The sequence below is a fragment of the Mustela erminea genome, chromosome 13 (genome assembly GCF_009829155.1).
Source record: "Mustela erminea isolate mMusErm1 chromosome 13, mMusErm1.Pri, whole genome shotgun sequence".
Lineage (NCBI taxonomy): Eukaryota > Metazoa > Chordata > Mammalia > Carnivora > Mustelidae > Mustela > Mustela erminea.
Window position 1 is genome coordinate 52,443,938 of NC_045626.1, and position 22,034 is coordinate 52,465,971.

At 40.7% G+C, this 22,034-nt stretch overlaps 1 protein-coding gene across 1 annotated transcript; it reads left to right on the forward strand.

The window, feature by feature from the left end:
- Positions 1–2,143: 2,143 nt before the first annotated feature.
- LOC116571863 (myosin regulatory light chain 12B) lies at positions 2,144–20,452 on the forward strand. The gene is made up of 4 exons (XM_032310304.1): positions 2,144–2,257; positions 15,547–15,745; positions 18,561–18,722; positions 19,956–20,452. Exons 2-4 carry the CDS (start codon positions 15,562–15,564, stop codon positions 20,126–20,128), a joined length of 519 nt encoding a protein of 172 aa, XP_032166195.1. The 5' UTR covers positions 2,144–2,257; positions 15,547–15,561; the 3' UTR covers positions 20,129–20,452.
- The last annotated feature ends 1,582 nt before the right edge of the window (positions 20,453–22,034 follow it).

Genomic DNA, 22,034 nt, shown 5'->3' on the forward strand with positions numbered 1-22,034 from the left:
GTCCAAGTCCCTGTATCCTTTTACCCTAGATTCTATCTGCCTACTCAAATAACGCCATAACGTCTCTTATTTATCCACATACATTTTATGGTTGTAATGAATATACAGTTCATTACTGTAGTTTAATACACCTTAACTTACTTTTCATATTTTGGTAAAGCCACCATTTTTATTTTTAACCATTCTTTTCAATGACCACAATTATCTTTGACAAGGATATGCTTTAATTAGCCATTACCTAAATGTTAGATATTAAGATAGTCAGCTTTTCATTAATAAATATTACATTTTTCTTTTGAATCTAGAAAACAGTATACCCTAGAATTATGGTTTAGAACAGGGCTCTCCGGTAGAACTTTGTGATGATAGAAATCCCCTCTGTACTTTCCAATAAGGACACTAGCCACATGTGACTATTGAGCACATAAAATATATCTAATAAAACTGAGGAATAGAGGTTTTTTTTTTTAAGATTTTATTTATTTATTTGACAGATCACAAGTAGGCAGAGAGGCAGGCAGAGAGAGAGGAAGGGAAGCAGGCTCCCTGCTGAGCAGAGAGCCCGATGCAGGACTCAATCCCAGGACCCTGAGATCATGACCTTAACCCACCTGAGCCACCCAGGTGCCCCAAGAATAGAGTTTTAAATTTCAATTTAAATAGCCACATGTAGTTAATGACCATTATACTGAAAAGCACAATTCTATAAAGACATAATGGAGATCAAAAAGTCAAAGTACAGTCAGGGTCTTAATTAAGGTGGCCAAAATGAGGGCTATAGGATGGTAATAAACCTCTTGAAGAACTCTACGACATAGACCTAAGGAAGCCAAAATCTTTTGATTCCGAGTAGAATTTAAAAATGACACTATTGAACCAAAGAGCAGACTGAAGCCAAGGGAAAGTAAATATTTAGAACCAGGTGTGACTTCATAAATTGCTTTTCGAATTATGAGAAAAATGCAGTCTGCAATGATCTGGACCACAGCATCAGCATCCCCAGGGTGCTTATTAGAAATGTAAATTAAGGCCCCAGCCTCGACCTACTACATCTGACTATCTGGGGTTGGGCTCAAGAATCTTCCAAAGCCCTTCAGGTTTTGCTTGCAGGGCTGTTGTTTAAGAACTCCTATAGAATACTGAATCCATCGCTCCTACTATCAAGGAATTTCTCATCAAAGACTTCCAGAATATAAAAGGCATTTTTATTCCTCTCCCCCCAACATCTGTCACACTTTCAGTCACATGTGCTCAATAAAGGTTTGGTATTGAGTTGACTTACTCTCCATTACCCAGACAGTGCTATTCATCTCTATTATTCCAAGTGAGGGAACTGAAGGTTATGGGCACAAACACTATTTAGAACAAACCTTGAATAACGTAGCTTCGTGGTTTCCTGTTTTGACGAAGAACATTTTATAATGTGTGAGCGCTTCTAAGTATGTGTGTGTGCAATTTTGTCATCTATCGACCCAACGGAAAACGAGTATTTTGAATAAGACTTTCTTGTGGTTGGAAGGGGAGTGAAACGGTCATAGGCTGGCCGTGGTCTGTAAGGCGGTAAACCTTAAAATGTGACGGTAGAAAAGCTCCGGTCGGAGCCCGGTTGAAAAAGAAAGGGTTTTCCAGCAGGCAGAGTCCGCCCGGCCGCCGCCCTCTTACCTTCCGTATTACGTGGGACGCACCCTAAACAATCACTTGTTTTACCTCAAGTTCAAATGGAACTACGCGAGCTTTACTTCCCCGTGCTAACTCTGAGAGTCCAGGATAGGCGACTTCTGGCGCCGGGGGACCCCCCAAATCCTGAGGGATCGCAGCGAGCCCCGCCCTGCCCCACCAGGTCAAATTCCAGGACCCGACCGGCGCCCCGCAGCCGGGGAATGCGGAAGGGCCGCGGGAACTCGCCGTGCCGGGCGGGGGAGGAGGGCGGGCCGCGGGCCTGCAGCAGCACGCAAAGGGGGGATGCAGCTGCAGATCCCACAGGCCACAGAAGACAACTAAAGGCCAGGCTGTGGTTCGCCGGCCCTAGCCCGGCTCCGAGGCCCACAGAGTGCACTTCTCTCGGTCTTGAGCGAGAACACCTCTCGCATTCCCCCCCGTCCCGAGTTGGATCCAGCCGCGCCTTCCGGTGCGCTTTCCGGTCCACCTCTCCAGGCAGGAAGTGCCGGCCGCCGCCACTGTCGCGCCGCAGCCCAGCCATCGTCGCCGTCGCACCTCGTCTCGCGCCGGGCAGCCCGGGTTCTGGTGTCTGGCGGCGGTGAGTGGCACTTGCCCCCGCGCACGACACCCCTCGGGCCGCGTCCGTCCCTCCTCCCTTCCGGCCTAGCGCCTGTCGCCGGACCCCGCCCCAAGGGGCCGGGGCTCGGGGGGCCGGGGACTGCGGGACCTGTCAGGTTGGGCGAGAAGGGTGGGCGAGAAGGTCTTGGCAGTGGCCCGGCCTCCGTCTGGAAGTTGAGAAGCCGGGCAGCGGCCGGGCAGATGAGGCCTGGCTGGGGAGACGCCCTGTCGGAAGAGGTGGCTGGGTCCCCAGCAGAGGGTAGACCAGCCCTTCCGTCACCCGGCTGACTTCACCCACCTGGTGCCTCCGACCTCCCGGAGGCCTCGCTGCCAGCGCCTTGCCCTCGCGGGCCCAGTCGGCCGATGAAGGTGTTGAGCACCTGCTCTGTGTCCCGACATGGTGCTAGGTGCTTTGGTGGGTAGGAGTCTACTGGTGCCTGCTTCTTGCCTTAGATGAAGTGTCCGAGGAAACTATTAGAGCACCTGTGTCGGGGTGCATGGTTGGTACAGGCTAAAATGTAAGGATTTCCGCAGGAGTTGTAACTCTCACTGTGTCTTGCATCTTGTAAAGATTTAGTTCATTCGTGTTGATTGAAGAAAAGGACGAATAACAAAAGTCAAGAAAGATTTCCTGGAGAAAGAATTATGACCTTATTGAAGACCTTGGATTTAGCCCTAGGAGGTAGAACTTAAGTATTTTTGGCAGGATCTGTGGTAGGAGGTAACAAGACTAAAAGCTGAAAAAGTGGGAATTGTGTTGTGTGAGAAAGAGGCCGCGGGGGGAGAGACTAGCTTGAATGGAACAAGAAATATAATGAGTAATAGCTGGATATAAGGGTAGGTAGGTAAATAAGTGAGGTGTTTTTACAGATGTCTTGAAAACTTGACGGAGAAATAAGAGATTATGTAAGAGGCATTAGGCAGTCATTTTGGATTCTTTAGAAAGGGAGTAATATGAAGAAAGGGGGTGTTTAGAGGATTAGTTTGGCAGCCTTTGTTTAAGATGGTTTTAGAATGGTCTTTTGATAAGAGAAGAATCATAACATTTTTGAATTCAAAAACTTTACAGATTATCTTGTGAAATAGATTATCTGTTTTATAGATTATCTTCAATTTTATAGTTGAGGAAACTGAAAAAGTGAGATAATTTGCCCGAGGTCACTTGAAGGATTCACATGTGCCGTCCATTTTCTCTGTAAGCATTAGGTGGACCCCGCTGGACCTCGTAACTAAGTGCACAGCTTTTTGTTTGTTCAGCTCTGTTGAATGAAACAACTTTTATAATGGCTGGCTTGATAATCATTTATGCTTTCATGAGACTGAATTTGGACAGGATGAACTGAAACTTCTGAAGGATAGATCCCCAGGTGAAGGTCATTGTATTAGGAACTAAAAGAGCCTATAAATAGGGCTGGTTGTCCCTCCTTTCTGGGATTCAAAGACATCAGATATCTGGGGATGAGTTTCATTGCCAGCACCTTTCGTATTTTCCTTATTCTGCATTTTAGCTGTGTGGTAACATTGCTTGGTACCCCCAACCAGCTATCCATGTTTTCATGATAGAGAATTTGAGCTGTATATATATATAGGATATTAAGGGCCAGTGGTACAAGCTCTGGAGCTAGACTTCCTGATTACAGATACAAAATATAAACTCTACCATTTTCTAACTGTGTGGCTGTAGGCAAATTGTTTATTCTCTTTGCCCTAATTTTGAGAAATGGAGATCACAGCACCTATATCATTAATTCAGAGGGTTAAATATGTTAATATATGTGAAATGCTTAGACCAAGAGCTAGCACATATTTAGCACTCAGTTATTGTCTGTTATCTGCGTTGTTTCCTCCAGATATGGAACGGGTTAGCTGGTAAGTTTTGTTGAGGATCTCTTGGGGAAGACTCCAGTAGAGTTAATGCTGAACTATGGATAGACCATAGAGAAAAGATTATTTTGGGAGTCAGATCCAGGATCTACCTTATATATGTATGTGTATCTCAGTTTGTGATAGGAAGGAGGCATATGTATGTATTTGCTTTACTCATATTTATGGAGTACCTACTGAGTATAAGGCACTATTATACCATACAATCCAAGGTAAAAAGGTCACAAAAATGTGTAAGCAAATGACATGGCAAGAGAATATTACTAGGCAGTAAAAAAAAGAATAAACCACTGATAAAAGCAACAAGATAAATGAATCTCAGAAATATTATATTGAGTGAAAGAAGTCAGGAATAAAGAATATAATTCCATTTAGAAGAATATCAAAGACAGAGGCGCTGGGTGGCTCAGTGGGTTAAAGCCTCTGCCTTGACCCTCTCCTCTTTCTCTGCCTGTCTCTCTCTCTGCCTACTTGTTGTGATCTCTATCTGTCAAATGGATAAATAAAATCTTTTTTAAAAAAATGTCAAAGGCAGACAAAACTAATTTATAGTTAATAAATTTCTGATTTATAGGGGCGCCTGGGTGGCTGAAGTGGGTTAAAGCTTCTGCCTTTGGCTCAGGTCATGATCCCAGGGTCCTGGGATCGAGCCCCACATCAGGCTCTCTGCTCAGCGGGAAGCCTGCTTCCTCCTCTCTCTCTGCCTGCCTCTCTGCCTACTTGTGATCTCCAACTGTCAAATAAATAAATAAAATCTTTTCAAATTTTTTAAAAAATAAATTTCTTATTTATAGAAATCTGAGCAATGGTTGCCTATGGGAGAGGGTCATTGACTTGGAAAGAACTTTCTTGAGTGATGTTAACATTTATAACTTCATTGGGATGGTGGTTACATGGGGGTTCACATTTATAAAAACTCATTTTTAAGATCTCTACATTTTACCATATATAAATTTCACTGCAATAAAACAAAATAATATATGGGAGTTCAGGAGATGGAAAGTTTATTGCCAGCTGGGATGATCATAAAACCCGTAATTTAAAAATGACAGCATTATAATGTATGTGGTAAATATTAAAATACATATACTATGAGGAAAGCTTAGCTGGTACCAAGAGGAAAGCTGTAAAAATTGTGTTTGGCTCTGTAAAAGAAATAATAGATATAATAATTTATTGAACTGATTACATACTGGCCTAAATATGCAGTATAAAAACAGTGATATGTCATTAAGTATATGAGGTTAATTTTGTGAACTGTTCTGGCTTGATTATATACTAAATTCTCCTTATGATTGCTGTTTTCAGACTGTTGCTCATGTATCCAGTCATTTGATCCTCCTAATTAGCACTAACATTAGTCTTGACTACAATAATGACCATGGGAATCCATGAGAAATTTCTAAAGTTTCTGACAGACCATGCTGAGCGTGAGAATTAAATCAGAAATGACCTTAACTTTTAGCAGAACCGCTCTGTGCTTTTTTGCATTCATTTACTGTTAGGCCTCACCTTGTGCCTCTATTTAGAAATTGGCCTTGCTAGAGGAGAGATCCCCTAAGCATCCTGGCCCTGGGCCTCCACTACCATTCTGCTGGAGCTTGGCTGGAACTTGAACTCTTCATCATGACTTTGCTCACAAAATCAGCTCCCCTTCCCTCTCCAGTTATCTCATTTTTAAAAGGAAGCTTTATGCTCCTGATTTTTCAACCAGTACCTGAGAAAGGCACTATAGTTCAAGTACATCTTTGGAAAAAACTCCAATTAGGAAGCAAGAAGAACTAGCAAAATCAGCATAGGCATCAGAAGAATAGGATAGTGTTGATGGGAATGTTGAGGAAGTGGTGACTCTGTTGCAGTTCAAAGAGGCACCTACCTAAGGGGCACCTGGCTGGCTCAGTCAGAGCATGCGGCTCTTGATCTCAGGAGATCATGAGTTTGAGCCCCACGTTGGGGAAGAGATTACTTAAAAATAAATAAATAAACTTTTTAAAAAAGTAATTAAATAGTATGAGTAACTCTGGCCTAACATTTAAAAACCTATATGGAATGGTTATAAATTACTAGAAAAATCTTTTTAAAATGGTAAAAATGAGGGGTGCTTGGTTGGCTCAGTTGGTAGAGCATGCAAATCTTGGTCTCAGGATTGTAGGTTTGTGCCCCCTATTGGGTGTAGAGATGACTTTAAAAATTAATAAAATCTTTTTTAAAAAAGAAAAGCCCACAGACTTGGAGAATAGAAGGAATTAAAATTTTCTAACCTGGAATCAAAATTCCCTATCTAATACAAACTTGACTGTGGCCATAATTCTGAAATAAATCATTGTCCTATTTAAATATTAAAGAGGCCAAAGAAACACAGTGGCTTTACTTGTTTTCTAGTACTATATAACCAATTACCCCAATTTCAGTACCTTAAAAAAGCAATAAACAGTTTCCAAGGGTCTGGAATTCCAAGACAGCTTAGCTAGTGGTTTTGAGTCTCATGAGGTTGTAGTCTGGGTGTCACCTGGATTTGCAATCATTTGAAAGAAGAGCAGCATCCAAGATGGCTGACACACATGGCTAGCAAGTTGGTGTTGACTCTTGGCGGGGGGCCTCACTTCCCTGCACATGGACCTTTCCATAGGGCTCTGTAGGGCCCTTGTGTCCTGGTGCTGGCTTGCCCCAGATTGAGTAGTTTGAGGAAGAGCAAGGCAGAAGGTATATTACAAGATCACACACCATCATTTTTGCAATATCCTATTGGTTATGAAGAGTAGCAGAATATGCCACTCCAAAATAAGCTACTTTGGCATACAGATTGTTTTGAGCTGAAGGCAGTTGAAGAAACCGACAAAAGAAAAGCTCTCTGTCCTAGTTGCCTAAAAGCAGGACATAAATGTACAACGGTGTCCTTCCTCCCCTCCAAGAACAAAGATTACCCTCAGGAGACAACTTTAGACTTTTATCAGTGGAGAAAACCCTGACTTTAGTCTACATGACAAGCCTTACCCTGTTTACTGTGCAACTTCTGCAACTAGCCTCTTCCCCTCACACATACTTCCCCCTTTGTCTTTAGCTGGAGATGATGTCTAAGCTGACTTCTAAGTTACATTTCAGAATAAGCTTTTGCCTGGGTATCTCCCATATATATACATGTTAGTAAATTTCTGTTTGTCTCTTGTGACTCTATAATTACAGAAGTGTCAGCCAAGAAGTCAGAAGGGTAGAAGGAAAATTATTTTACCTCCCTACACAGGTCAGCGCTTTTCACTGTTGGATGGGATTGCACAAGGGCAACAGGGCCATCTTGGAGTTTGATACCATTGGAGCCAAGGAACAAGTTCAGATGCTCTTGGAGGCCAAGGAACAAGTTCAGAGCTCTCAGACGCTCTCAGTCATAAACAAATTCCAGCTGTGACAGGAAGCTGTAGGGAGTAGTGGGAATTGCTTACTGAATACTCATTTATTACAGGAACATGGGAATGCCGGTCAAGTGACCCCTTATACAGTTTTTCAAGATGTCTGAAATTTGTTTTTATTAAAGTAACTATTCAGCTTTTTAAAATGTTGGCAAACTAATTCAGTTACTTAAAAAGGCATTTTAGGGGCGCCTGGGTGGCTCAGTGGCTTAAAGCCTCTGCCTGTAGCTCAGGTCATGATCCCAGGGTCCTGGAATCGAGTCCCGCTTTGGGCTCTCTGCTCAGCAGGGAGCCTGCTTCCTCCTCTCACTGTGCCTGACTCTCTGCCTCCTTGTGATCTATGTCTGTCAAATAAATAAATAAAATCTTTAAAAAAATAAAGAGGCATTTTAAAAAATCACCCCTGGGAAAATTAAATGAACCTCCCTGAAAATTGCATATAGTTGGTAGCTGCAGTTTGTGACTTCTGATCTGCTTCTTTTATTTTATAGATGAGGACAATGAGGCTTAGGAAAGCCAAAATGACCCAAGGTCATGTAACTTGTGAATGATAGAACTGGCATTAGTATCCAGGTCTCTAACATCTCCATTAAAACATAATGACCAAATTTTTAAAACTGAAGGGACTCAGTACATAAATAGCGCCTTCTAAATGGTTAATTTTCATTCTCAACCCTCCTGCATGGAATCGCCCAATGCACTTTTTAAAATAGCAGTCACTGGGCCCCACCCATCATCACTCAGTTTGGGTTAGAGCAGACTAGGACCTAGCCATCAATTTTTTTAAACTTCCAAGATGATTCTAATGTGCAGCCAAGATTGAGACCAGAAGGTGAACTGCCGTGAGAGAATGTTTACTTGCCATATGGCGACAGCAACCAACTGACTTAAAACACTTAAAGGAAGAAGCCTCAAAGGAATGTCCTAGGTAGCTGCCAGAATATGCCCCATAAAGCCAATAAAGTCATATAGGCTGATGAAGTTCACAAGCAGTTTCTGTTATTAGTGATTACCGTGCCCATGGTTTGATTTATACATCAGTATTGCAAGTGTTTTGCAGACATGTAGATTATTATGTAAATACATTGACACCACAGCCACATATACCAGTATTCCTATATCCCCGCCCTTCTTGTAAACTCTGTGACCAGGACATATAACCTTTAGTTCACACTATATGAGAAATTTACCAAAATAATGAAATAAAAATTTTGAGGAGGAAATGAGAAATTTTTACTGCTGTTGAGGGCTCTTGATTACATTATATGCTGGTCTATATGCATTTTTTTCTGTAATTATAGTTTTATGGATAGGGTTGGATTATTGTTTTCTCTTTAACATGTATAGGTTAAACATTAATTTGACAGTCCAAGGTAAAAGTTTCAAGCCTTTATGATGTCAAACCAGGGCCATGACTGGTAGGAAATACTGTCACTTTAAATTAATCTAGATTACACAGTCCATTCCACTATGCAGTTCTATTCTGTACGTTGGTTTCCCCAGTTATTGTCTGAATTTATTTGAAAACTTGAGGACTTGAATTCAAAGGAAAGTCACTGCTCAGAAATCATTGGGAGAGGGGAGGAGAGGGATGCCTGGGTGACTCAGTTAAGTGTTTTCATCTTGATTTTGGCTCATGTCATGATTTCAGAGTTGTGAGATTGAGCCCCACACGGGGCTCCCTGCTCAGGGAGGAATATGCTTGAAGTTCTCTCTCCTTCTCCCCCTACCCTCTTGCACACTCTCTCTCTCTCTCAAATAAATAAATAAAATCTTTTTTTAAAAGGGTCAGTATTGAAAGTTTTTTAAAAATTTTGTGGTAAGGGGCGCCTGGGTGGCTGAAGTGGGTTAAAGCCTCTGCCTTCAGCTCAGGTCATGACCCCAGGGTCCTGGGATGGAGCCCCACATCAGGCTTTCTGCTCAGCAGGGAGCCTGCTTCCCCCTCCCTCTCTCTCTACCTGCATCTCTGCCTACTTGGGATCTCTGTCAAAAAAAAAAAAAAAATTGTGGTAAAATGATTAGAACATATAGTACAAAGTGAGTAATATAAAGGTAAAAATAACCTTTAATAAATGGGGTTTGGATCCCAGCTCTGCCACTAGGTGACCTTGGGAAAGTTTTTTAATAGCTTCGATCTTCAGTTTCTTCATATTTATAAAGCAGGTATGTGAAGTTTAACGCACATAATGTGCCTAGCACATGAGTCACTCAGTAAATGGTATTGGAGCCCTAAGTTAAGTAAACCTTTAATTTTCTTGCTGGTCTTAAAGCATTTGGGGGCTGGAAAAATAGCAAGAACAGAAGTACACAAAGTAAGAAGCTGCATGGTTCCATACAAGCAGTGACAAGAAGTCATTCTAGTGTATGGAAAGGAGGACCTGGTAGACCATGCTTAAGAACTTAAACTTTGCACTATATGCAGTGGGGAGCCAAAGAAGATTTTTAAGAGAAAGGTAAGGTCATATTCATATGTTCGACACCACTGGCTGGAATGTAAAGGGCAGTTTAGAGGGATGAAAAAGCAAGAAGATATGTTATTTGGCTATAGAAATATTCTACACAGAAATAATGAAGACCCAGTTTAGGGTGGTGGGGGAGGAATGAGGAAGATGAGCAAGCCTGAGAAATATTCAAGAAGCAAGGGTTGATTCACCAGGGAGAGGGAGGAGTTGGGAATGACTCTAGGTTTATGGCTTGGCAAATTGGTAAATGATGGTGTCATTAACTGAGAGAAGACAGAAAGCTAAGAAAATTTAGAAACAGGAAGATAATGAATTTGGTGTTCAACACATTGATTATGAGTGTCTGTGGGGTGTCCAGATGGGTACCTTTCACAAGCAATTGGGTATTAAGAGTCTGCAGCCAGGGGCGCCTGGGTGGCTCAGTGGTTTAAAGCCTCTGCCCTCGGCTCAGGTCATGATCCCAGGGTCCTGGGATCGAGCCCCACATCAGGCTCTCTGCTCAGCGGGGAGCCTGCTTCCTCCTCTCTCTCCCTGCCTGGCTCTCTTTCCTACTTGTAATCTCTTATCTGTTAGATAAATAAATAAAATCTTTAAAAAAAAAAAAAAGAGTCTGCAGCCCAAGGGAAAGGTCAGGCCTGAACATACAGACCTGGTAGTCATCAATGTTGTCAGACCAGTGAGAGTTGATGAGATCATTCAAGGAAAGCAGAATGGAAAGAATTTTAATAAGCCATGGACTGCTAGAATATTGGGAAACATGAATATGTAGGTGAGTGAAGATAAAAGCCTAACAAGAAATGGAGGAGGACCAGTCATAGAAGTAGAACAGAGAAGAGTAAATTGGTATCATCAAGTCAAATGTAGCATTGTACATAAGCCAACCTTTCCAATATCACTAGGAGTCTCCCTTGTGGGGCATCTGGATGGCTTAGTCATTTAAGCATCTGCCTTCAGCTTAGATCATGACTCTGGGGTCCTGGGATCAAGCCCCATGTCCGGCTTCCTGCTGCTTCTCCCTGTCCCTCTGCTTCTTGCCCCTGCTTGTGCTCTCTCTCTCGAAATAATTTTTTTTTCTTTTCTTTTTTTTAAAAAGTCTCCCTTGTTATAACAGAATGTCTTCAAGGTTGGGAAACTTGCCCTTTTCCATTTTGGACAGTTCATTTCTTTTTTTTTTTTTTAGAATTTTATTTTTATTTTTTATTAACAGATAATGTATTATTAGCCCCAGGGGTACAGGTCTATAATCGTCAGGCTTACACACTTCACACTTTACACACTCACCATAGCATATACCCTCCCCAATGTCCATAACCCAGCCACCCCATCCTTCCCAGCCCCCTCCCCTCCAGCAACCCCCAGTTTGTTTTGTGATATTAAGAGTCTCTTATGGTTTGTCTTGGACAGGTCACCAAGGCCAAGAGTTGTTAAGGCTCTGAAGAAAAGAGGCATAGGGGCACCTGGGTGGCTCAGTGGGTTAAAGCCTCTGCCTTCAGCTCAGGTCATGATCCCAGGGTCCTGGGATCGAGCCCCACATCGGGCTCTCTGCTCTGCAGGGAGCCTGCTTCCTCCTCTCTCTCTCCCTCTCTCTCTCTCTCTCTCTCTCTGCCTGCCTCTCTGCCTACTTGTGATCTCTGCCTGTCAAATAAATAAATAAAATCTTTAAAAAAAAAAAAAAGAAAGAAAAGAGGCATAAAATGATGTCAAACACAGCAGAGTGATCCAAGGAGTTAGACTGGATTTGGCAGTTTGAAAGCAGTTGCAGTAGAGGGAAAAAAAAAGCCAGGTTGTGATGGGTTGAAAGTGAGTGGGAAGCGAGAAAGTAGAGAAAGCCAAGTTCCTTATCTCAGATGGAAAGGGGAAAGAGGATGGTAGTTTCTTCTGAGGGGATAGTTCTTTCAGATTGATTGCTTTGCTACAACTTTACCTCACTTTTCAGCTGATACGTGTGTATGTGTGTAGCATATAGGTATCTCATATATATATATATATATAAATGTGTATTGTCTTAAAGTGAAGTACAGGGAGAAAAACTTTTTTAGAAGAAATTATGGTGTTATTACATTGAGCTTATTACCTGTTCTGTAATCTGTTTTGATTAGGGCCGTTGATGAATTGCCCTTGATTGTTTTTCACCTTCCTTCCCTGTTGCCTTCACTTTTGGGGTCAGACTTGCCTTACCATCTAGTGACATTTCTGGCCTTACTGGTTACCTTCCGTTCTCTCACAGGAATTGCTCCTAATAAAAACCTTTGCATATTTAATCCCTTCTTGGCATTAGCTTCTTGGAGAACCCCAACCAAGCTTCAGAAATGTTTCAATACTATAGACTTTTGGGGTAGCTGTAGGGTTAGCATGACACAATTGGCTATTTTTAATAAAAATAAAAATTTACTCTGGGATGTTTTTCTAAATGAGTCTATTACAAATATAATTTGTAGATATTGAGAGAACTAGTACTTGCCTTCAGATTTACTGTCTTTTGTACATATTATATCTTAAAGAAATAGAATCAGAATTTTTAGCACAAAAAAGTTGTAATCACTAGTTTTGGAATAGGAAGAAGAATTAAAGCATAGACAAGTGCCTTGCTGGTGGACCACATTCTGTCTCTGATTTAACCTTCAATATAACTAAACTCAAATAAACTGTTACAGGACAGAGGAGAAAACTAACACTTACATGGAGTAGAGAAGGTGTTGGAATATGAACTCTTTGTTTAGAATAAGAATTCTAAGGCTGGTGTACTTCAAACTTGTACCACTAAGCCAAGCTTCAGAATACCCAGGGTTGGGGTTGGGGTGGAGGGTGGTTTTTTTTTTGTTTGTTTGTTTTGGGTTTTTGGTTTTTTTTTTAATTGAAGAAAGAGAAGTAAACAGTGTAGATTAAAAGCCCAAGACTAGGGTGCCTGGTTGGCCCAGTTGGTAGAGCATGCAGCTCTTGATCTCGGGGTTGTGAGTTCCAGCCCCATGTAGGGTATAGAGTTTACTTAAAAAAAAAAGAGCGAGAGAGAAAGAAAAGAAAAGAAAATTCATGACTAAAAGTCCTAGAGACCAGGGGCGCCTGGGTGGCTCAGTGGGTTAAAGCCTCTGCCTTCGGCTCGGGTCATGATCTCAGGGTCCTGGGATCGAGCCCCACATCGGGCTCTCAGCTCAGCGGGGAGCCTGCTTCCTCCTCTCTCTCTGCCTGCCTCTCTGTCTACTTCTGATCTCTGTCTGTCAAATAAATAAATAAAATCTTTAAAAAAAAAATAAAAAAAAAAAATAAAAGTCCTAGAGACCAAAGTCCAAAATTGCCTTGGTCAGCCACTGCCCAGCCATTCATTTACTTTCATACTATGGGGCTGCAGAGTGAAACAACAGCCCCCAAGACCACCCTCATTTATTTATTCATTTATTTATTTATTTCTAAGATTTTATTTATTTATTTATTTATTTGACAGGCAGAGATCACAAGTAGGCAGAGAGGCAGGCAGAGAGAGAGGAGGAAGCAGGCTCCCCGCTGAGCAGAGAGCGGGATGCGGGACTCTGTCCCAGGACCCTGGGATCATGACCTGAGCCGAAGGCTTAAACCACTGAGCCACCCAGGCGCCCCTTCCACCCTCGTTTCTGATGCCAATCGCAAGTTTGGGCCCCCAAAGACAACCCTCAGGTTTGATAATTTTGCTAGAATTCACAGAATTCATTGAAAGCTGTTATATCCTTGGTTATGGTTTATTTCAGTAAAAGGATTCAGATTAAAATCAGCCAAGGAAAGAGATGTGTGGTGCAGAGTCCAGGAGTGTTCCAAATGCAGAGCTCCAGTTGTCCTCTTCCAGGGACAGTGTTACTCCTCCTGGCAACAAGATGTGACAGTATACATGGAGTATTGTTAACTAGGAAAGCTCACTTGATCCTTGATAGCCATAGTTTTTACTGGGGCTCCACCACATAGATACTGTTAGCTACTCTGTGGCTGACCTTAGTCTCTAGCCCCTTGGGAGGTCAAATTGATAACATGACCCATAACCCCCATAATAAATTACATTGTTAGATTGTCTGATGTGACCCAAGACCCCAGATATAGGCAGGACACTCCACAGGCTTAGAGATTACCTCCCAGAAGCAGAGAGGACAAAGGCCAAGACTCTCTTTGGACAAAATTGTTTACTACATAGGGCCATTGGTTTTATATTTTAACCTAGATAATACATATCTCATAGGACAGTTATGAAGACATTGGATGGAAAAATTGATCTGGTCTTTCTGGGTTTTCCAAGCTAGTAGCTAGTAATGGTGGAGCTGAGATTTGAATTTAGGACTTTCTAATTCCAAAGTTGACAGTATTTTTGCATTGTGTTTATTTAAAACTGCAAATAAAAAATGGAATGAAATGTGTTCATGCTATTTGACATTTACTTTTTTTTTTTTTTTTTAAAGTAGGCTCCATGCCCAGTGTGGAGCTCAACATGGGGCTTGAACTCACAACCCTGAGATAAAAGATCTGAGCTGAGATCAAGAGTAGGACTTGTAACTGACTGAGCCACCCAGGCACCTCCTATTTGACATCTAAATTATTGGTGGCTTTCATCAGAGTATTGGAAGCTACCATTGGCACCATATTATAGAGAATTGAGGAGTGACTGGAAAGATGAGAAAATGGGAGACAGTTGAGAGGATCAGACTGCTATTCTAAACATTTTGTCAAAGGAAAGGGGAAATGAGGATGAAGCTAGAAGGGATGCACGATTAAAGAGTAGGTTTGGGGTGTATGGCTGACTTCGGTTGATAGAGCATGTGACTTGATCTTGGGGTCCTGAGTTCAAGCACCATGTGAGTTCAAGCCCCATGTCAGGTATAGAGATCACTTTAAAAAAAAAAAAAAAAAAGTAGGTTTTAATCATTTTTTTAAGATGAGAGCCTTTTGAACATGTACCATACAGTGACTATACTAGTTCCTTTGTGAATGTTTTCTCATTTAAGTCTCACTGGCATTGAAATAGAGGCTGTTTTGCTGTAAAACTGAGGGTTGTGTGAGGTTCCCTGGTTTTCATACTGTGTTTTGAAAAACCAAGGCTTAGAGAGGTTATGCAATACTGGTAAAAAATGGAGTAAAAAGAGTACCTATTGCAGTGGATTATTAGGAGGATCCAATAGGATGATCCTTGTAAAAAGTTAAATGAAATGTCAGCTTTGGAGTCTTTCTCTTTAGGGGAGCCCCAAATCCTCGTAACAGTACTTGGCACATAGTAAGCTACTCAATAAATGCTAGCTATTGCTGTGTATTTTTTAAATTAATTTCCACTTAAAAAAAATGAGTCTCATGAAATTTGGAGGCAAGCTATTAAATGATTTCTATTCTGCTTCTTAAATTTTTCAAAACTGCTTTTTCCTAACCATTTAATTGTGATATTGGAAATAAAAATGAAATGTATTCCTACACAATTGAAGTAATAATTCTACATTAAGAAATTTTTACTCACTAACTTGAGGTGTTTTGTAATGCATTCTTTTTTGCTTCATGTTTTTTCTTTTTAACTCTAGAATTAAACAGCCACCATGTCGAGCAAAAAGGCAAAGACCAAGACCACCAAGAAGCGCCCCCAGCGCGCAACATCCAACGTATTCGCCATGTTTGACCAGTCACAGATTCAGGAGTTCAAAGAGGCCTTCAACATGATTGATCAGAACAGAGATGGTTTCATTGACAAGGAGGATTTGCATGATATGCTTGCTTCTCTAGGTAGGCTTTTATCTTCTTAATATGCCCACCTCCCAAAAATAATATTTCAGTGTTTTTTGAATTATTTTTTTGTGTGATGTGTAAGTTTTCTCTCCTTATCTCAAAGGCCTAGTGAGAGATGTCTAGGTAGGAAGTGCCAAGTTGGGGCTGACCAGTCACAAGAGGATTTTATTTATAATTTTCTTACAATTAAGGTAAAGAAAATATAAAGATACAAGATTTAAAGCAAACAAACTGCCCCTTTGTTATTCTGGTTATGTGGGTATTAATTTATTATTCCTTGTATGATTTTGTTCTTGTTTGGTATAATCTTAAAAAGAAGGATGAGAAGGAAGGGTCTTCCACGTTCTGCCCCAAGTCAGCAGCGATTTTACAGCTAGAAATGGTGAGCCTCCTAGTTCTCTGTAGACTTGCTGGGAAAGAAGGGGTGCAGGTCAGGGATAGCCTATAGTTAGGCTCTGCTCTCTGCTTGTTCTTGACTATTAGCCAAAAAGGACAGTTCAGAGGCGAGAGGGCAAAGAGAAAGGTTGTTATTCTTTTCTGCTTAGTAACCAGAACACAGTTTTGTTCCTCTATTTTATTTCTTTTTTCTAACATATTATTTTGAAAACTTTTAAGCCTGCAAAAAGTTGAAAAAACAGTGTGATGGACATGCATACATTTTTACCTAGATGCACCAATTTTTAACATTTTACATTTTCTTAATTCAGAGTGAGAGTAAAATCAGGATATTGAACTAAGTTATTAACTTGGAGGTGGGTTGGACCCTAGTGTTTTAACTTAAGTGTCCTCTTTTGGGACAGGTCACTAATGAAAAGATGGTGGAGTAAAACTGAAGGACTTAGTTGTATTACAAATATTGAACACTCAGGGCACGCGGGTGGGTCAGTTGTTAAGTATCTGCCCAGGTCTTGATCTAAGGGTCTGGGGATTGAGCCTCACATTAGGCTCCTTGGTCAGCGGAGAGCCTGCTTCTCCCTCTTCCCCATCTTCCCCATCCCTACTCATTCTCTCTCTTTAAATAAATCTTTAAAAAATAAAAAAAAAACTTTAAAATAAATAAATAAAATCTAAAAAAAAAAAAAAAGTGAACACTTAAGCCTGTACCCTGCTCATAGTAGATGCTCTATTTTTGTTGGGTGAATGAGGGATAGTAGAGGAAGAGACTGACTTTGGGGTCTTCCATTTTGGGGAACGCATGCTTTTTAAAGATATGTATTCATTTACCTTTCAAATCAACAAATTATATCGGATGCCCTGAATTGGGCCCATAGGTGCTTAACCTAAACCAATTCATTTTAAGTCCCTGCTTCTTTTCGGTACCCAGATTTTCTTGACACCTTTAGTTTAGACATTTTCCCCCCAAAACTATGGCTATAGAGTTGGATTAAATATGAAGGTAGAAAAGTGGATCCTTTCACTTATTCAGTGAATCTTGAAACTAATTTTAGCCTAATTTTTGTATTTTTATGTTGAACAGGTATAATGAGTGAGACAGGTAATATACAGTAAGACAGGTTCCCACTTGGCATTTAAATTTCACTTAAATTCCCAGGAGGAAAACTACATATAAAGCATAATTCTTGATTTGACTGTCATTAGCACTTAGCTAGATGTAACATTCAGATGCTTCCTCAGATATGAGTATCTAACTTAAGATGTACTTTTCCTGGAGAATCATTACAAACTTAATGTTGGAAGGGGCTTTTCAGATACCACGTTTAACTAGTCCATTTTACAAATTTAAAAAAAAAAAAAGTAAATCCTAGACAGCTGCCACATTTCCTCAGGTCACACAGTCAGTGGCAGAACTGGGATTCAAACTCACTATTCAAGACCTTCTATTCAGAGCTGCTTTTCCTTCACCTTGGGAGCCTCAAAAATACCTGGACCAAGAGAAGCGCTTTGTTGTTCCCGCCAAGACTGGCCAGTCCAGGGGACTTTCTCCTGACCTCACAGAGAGGGTCAGAGGACTCTCCCTCCATAGGGAGAAGTGGTCTCCGTTGAAACTGAGGTGAAGATTTCCCATTATGAGCAATACTAAACTAGTTTCACCATATGAGTAAATCATGTCTGGCAACTGACTAATAGATAACATTGTTCAAAGTGAGCTCTCGGTTCTAAACCAACCTAATAGTTTTGGCTTAAATGACCAGCTTACTAAATAAAATTTTTGACGCATACCAGTTATGGGCAACTGTGCCACAATTGGAAATACAAGTATTTCAATTTTTTAAGCAACGGGCTTCGAAGTGCCATGATGTACTTTTAACATTATTGACATTCAAGATGCAGAAATGTGTCATTACCTGGTTCATGGTTTTAGGTGCCTGTATTTGGGGGGCTATTTTTGTTTGTTTGTTTATTTGTGAGAGAGAACATGAGCTGGGGGGAGAGGCAGAAGGGGAGGGAGAAGCAGGCTCTCCACTGAGCAGGGTCCTAATGTGGGGCTTGATCCCGGACCCCAAGATTATGACCTGAGCCAGAGGCAGACGCTTAACTGACCAAGCCACTCCAGGTGTCCCTCAGGTGCCTGTTTTTGATGAAAATAGTGAAAGAAAGCTTGCAGAAAGTATCATGAATGAAAAACATTCAACCTGTGTCCACAATACATTTTTATAATGATATAGCAAAGATTTTTTACATTGTTAAAAACTGTCTTTTTAAAAGGTTCTTAATGCAAGTTAATTGAAAAAATAGTTCCATGTGCTGATGATGTACTTTAAAAATATACTGGGGAGCAAGGCAGTAGCAAAATAATTATGTATTGAAATTAGTTCTTTGTCCTTAAACATTAAAATGTGAAATCTTCTAGGGAAGAATCCAACCGATGCATACCTTGAGGCCATGATGAATGAGGCTCCAGGGCCCATAAATTTTACCATGTTCCTCACGATGTTTGGTGAGAAGTTAAATGGCACAGATCCAGAAGATGTCATCAGAAACGCTTTTGCATGCTTTGATGAAGAAGCAACTGGTGAGTGCTCTTTATTTGTTCATGCCCACCCTCATTCCAAACTATATGAAACACTTTTTAGGAAATGAAAAAAATGAGTAAAATATAACTTTTTTTTTAAGATTTTATTTATTTATTTTGAGAGAGAATGAGTGAGAGAGAGTATGAGAGAAGAGAAGGTCAGAGGGAAAAGTAGACTTCCCAAGGAGCTGGGAGCCTAATGCGGGACTCGATCCCGAAAGTCCTGGATCATGACCTGAGCCGAAGGCAGTCGCTCAACCAACTGAGCCACCCAGGCGTAGTTTATTCATTTTTTTAAAATAAAACTTTTAAAAAAATGAATAAACTACCATTTATAATAGTATAATATGACCACGAATGGGAGGTCACGGGCATATAGGTCATAAAGCTGCCCAGTTTATGATATTAATCTTTGAATTTGGTTCGGAGCTGCCTGAAAGCCACATGGGGAATTGTCTGTTAAATAATATTTTTTTAGACAATGAAAACAACTTCTTCAAGTGACTCTAAATCTCACCAAAAAGTATAATTAAGTTACTTGAACAGTTAAAATCTTTTTTTTTTCTCATTTTAAAGAGATAGCAAAGCCTTGCTATTCACATTTCTTACTCCTCTCATTTCCCCTTTTCTTCTCTCTTAACCCTCTCCTCAGCCACCTGCACACTTCCTCAGATACACCTGGCACCCTCCTTCCTGTCTCTACCTGTCACAACTGCACTGTTCCTCATGCACATTTGGTCTTCTGAAATACAGAGGGTTTTCTTTTTCCTCCTCTAGAAAACACTTGCTTCAAATTAATTTTGTAAGCATTATAATGTATTAACTGTGCTTTTACAATGGAAGAACTCTAGGGGCACCTGGGTTAAGCTTGGTTAAGCTTCCGACTCTTGGTTTCAGCTCAGGTCATGATCTCAGGGTCCCGAGATTCAGCCCCATGTTGGGTTCTGTGCTTGATGCAGAGTGTGCTTGAGATTTGCTCCCTCTTCCTCTGCCTGTCCCCTGCTCACACACTCTCTCAAATAAATAATTTTTTTTTTTTTAATTCTGAAATGAAAGAACTCAAAATAATAGGCAAACATAATGATATAGTTACATACTGCCTTAGCATACCAATTTACTTTGTTCATGTAAATGTGGATATTCTGACGTATTTTGCAACACTGACCTAGTTTAGAAATGAACCATTAAAGTGCCAGGAAGTATTCGTGACTCCTTCTGTCTCCTGCCTGCCAGGCACCATCCAGGAAGATTACCTGAGAGAGCTGCTGACAACCATGGGAGATCGGTTTACAGACGAGGAGGTGGATGAGCTGTACAGAGAAGCGCCTATCGACAAAAAGGGAAATTTCAATTATATCGAATTCACGCGCATCCTTAAACATGGAGCAAAAGACAAAGATGATTGAAAGAACTTTAGCTAAAACCTTCCAATTGCTTTGTCTTACTCCATTTTATTTCCTAGACACTTTCCCCCACCCTCATAGAGACCTGTTGCATGCAACTTAGTTTCACGGCTTGGCCTCTTTTTTTGATGTATTTATTCTAGACCTTTCTGCCACTTAGCACTTGTATAATCAAACTGCAAATGGGGTTGAGGTTGTAAATTGTGCTGAAAAAGAGATTGCGAATAAAAATCAACAAATGTGAAAGCCCAGGAAAATATATCCGGTATTTCTGGTTTTGCTGGATTTTTACATTTTTATATAATAAAAACATTATTTTGAAATAAAGATTATGCTGACTCAAATGAAATATAATAGAAAGTTAATAGAAAGTTAAACTGCATGGGGGTAGTCTTTTTTTTTCTTTCTTCAGATTTTCAACTTCACATTCAAATTTCATGGTAAAGCTGATTTTTCACTTAATGTGAGACAGTGTTCTTCAGAACTTCTAAGTACAAATTAACATTATGCAGTAAAAACTACTTACTGCCTTTCTTTTTTTCATACTTATAGTAAGTCAGATGTTTAAACTATTGGATGATATATATAGGATATATCTGAGAAAACGTTTAACGTTTTATGGATCTTAGAGCCTAAGAAGGTGAGGCAAAATTCTGAAGAAAAGAATAGTTATTACTAACATTTACTGTATATAAAGCACCACATGTGGGTGATTTTTTTCACTAAATCTTCCCAGTGACCTTGTGAGACAGATTTTTGTTAGCTCTGTGTTTCAGGTTGGGGGACTGAGCTCTGCAGAGTTGAGTGATTGAGTCACTAGAGTAAGTAAGAGGATTACAACCTGGGGGCCTGACTCCAGAGCTTATAGTCCTGGAACCCTCTGCTCTCTGTGAAAAGCCCCAAACGCCTAAAAGGTCAAGACATTTCCTTTACACTCTAACATGATTTTGCAGTCATTGAAATTTGAAGTAATTTGTGGAAATTGGTTATTTGAACAGAATTTCAGAGAAGTATCACGTTAAAAAATAGAAGACAAACGATTTTAAGCAAGATTATGTGTGAAGGGTGTTCGTGTGGTGTATAGACTATAGGCTATAGCAAGGACTAGAAAACAGACGTGGCTGTTTCAGAGCTCATTGAAAATCCTCAAGGCCAGGCCATGTGCAAAGTTAGAGAGGAAAACCTAGAAAAGGAAAAAAATAAAAATTTTCCCAGTCTTGTTCAACTATCTATTCCCTCTCTTAAAAGTGTTGTATTGGTATTTTATCTGCTGCAAATGAATGCATTTTCATATCATTTAATATTTGTACCTTAGAGCTTGGTATGGTAGGCAAATCCTGGCCACATATTGCCACTTAATATTTGAGGGGTTCCTTTTCATCATCTTTAAAATGAGAGAGCAGTTTCATTGTCACGGTCTAGGAGAGTGCTCTCACTTCAGGAGATCTTTCACCTTTATTATCAAATCCTCACAGCACACAAGGTAGGTAGGGCAAGTGTTATTCCTGCTTTTTTAGTGAGATCTAAAGCAACTGTCCAAGCTTCAAGTCACCACTCAGCGTCACACCAGGTGGAGGATCGCTGAATGTCATTAAGGAAAGGGGAAAAATCTACCGTGACAGTCTTGACCGTCATTAAACCAAGACTGATCAGCCACTTGATCTATGCTAGGCACTGTTGTAAGCGTTGGGGATAACCGGGAGGCAGGACAGACATGCTGCCTGCCCTCCTAGAGTTCACATTCTCTGGTGAGAGGCAGGTCAGGGAGCCATAAATATGACACAAGTACTGTAGGACAAAGAATAGAGCAAGTGTGGCAGAGGGCCTCTGAGATGAGACATTAAGCAGAGAACTGCATGACAAGAAGAGGTCACTTTTCCTTCCACGACGCAGGAGCATGGGGAGAGCA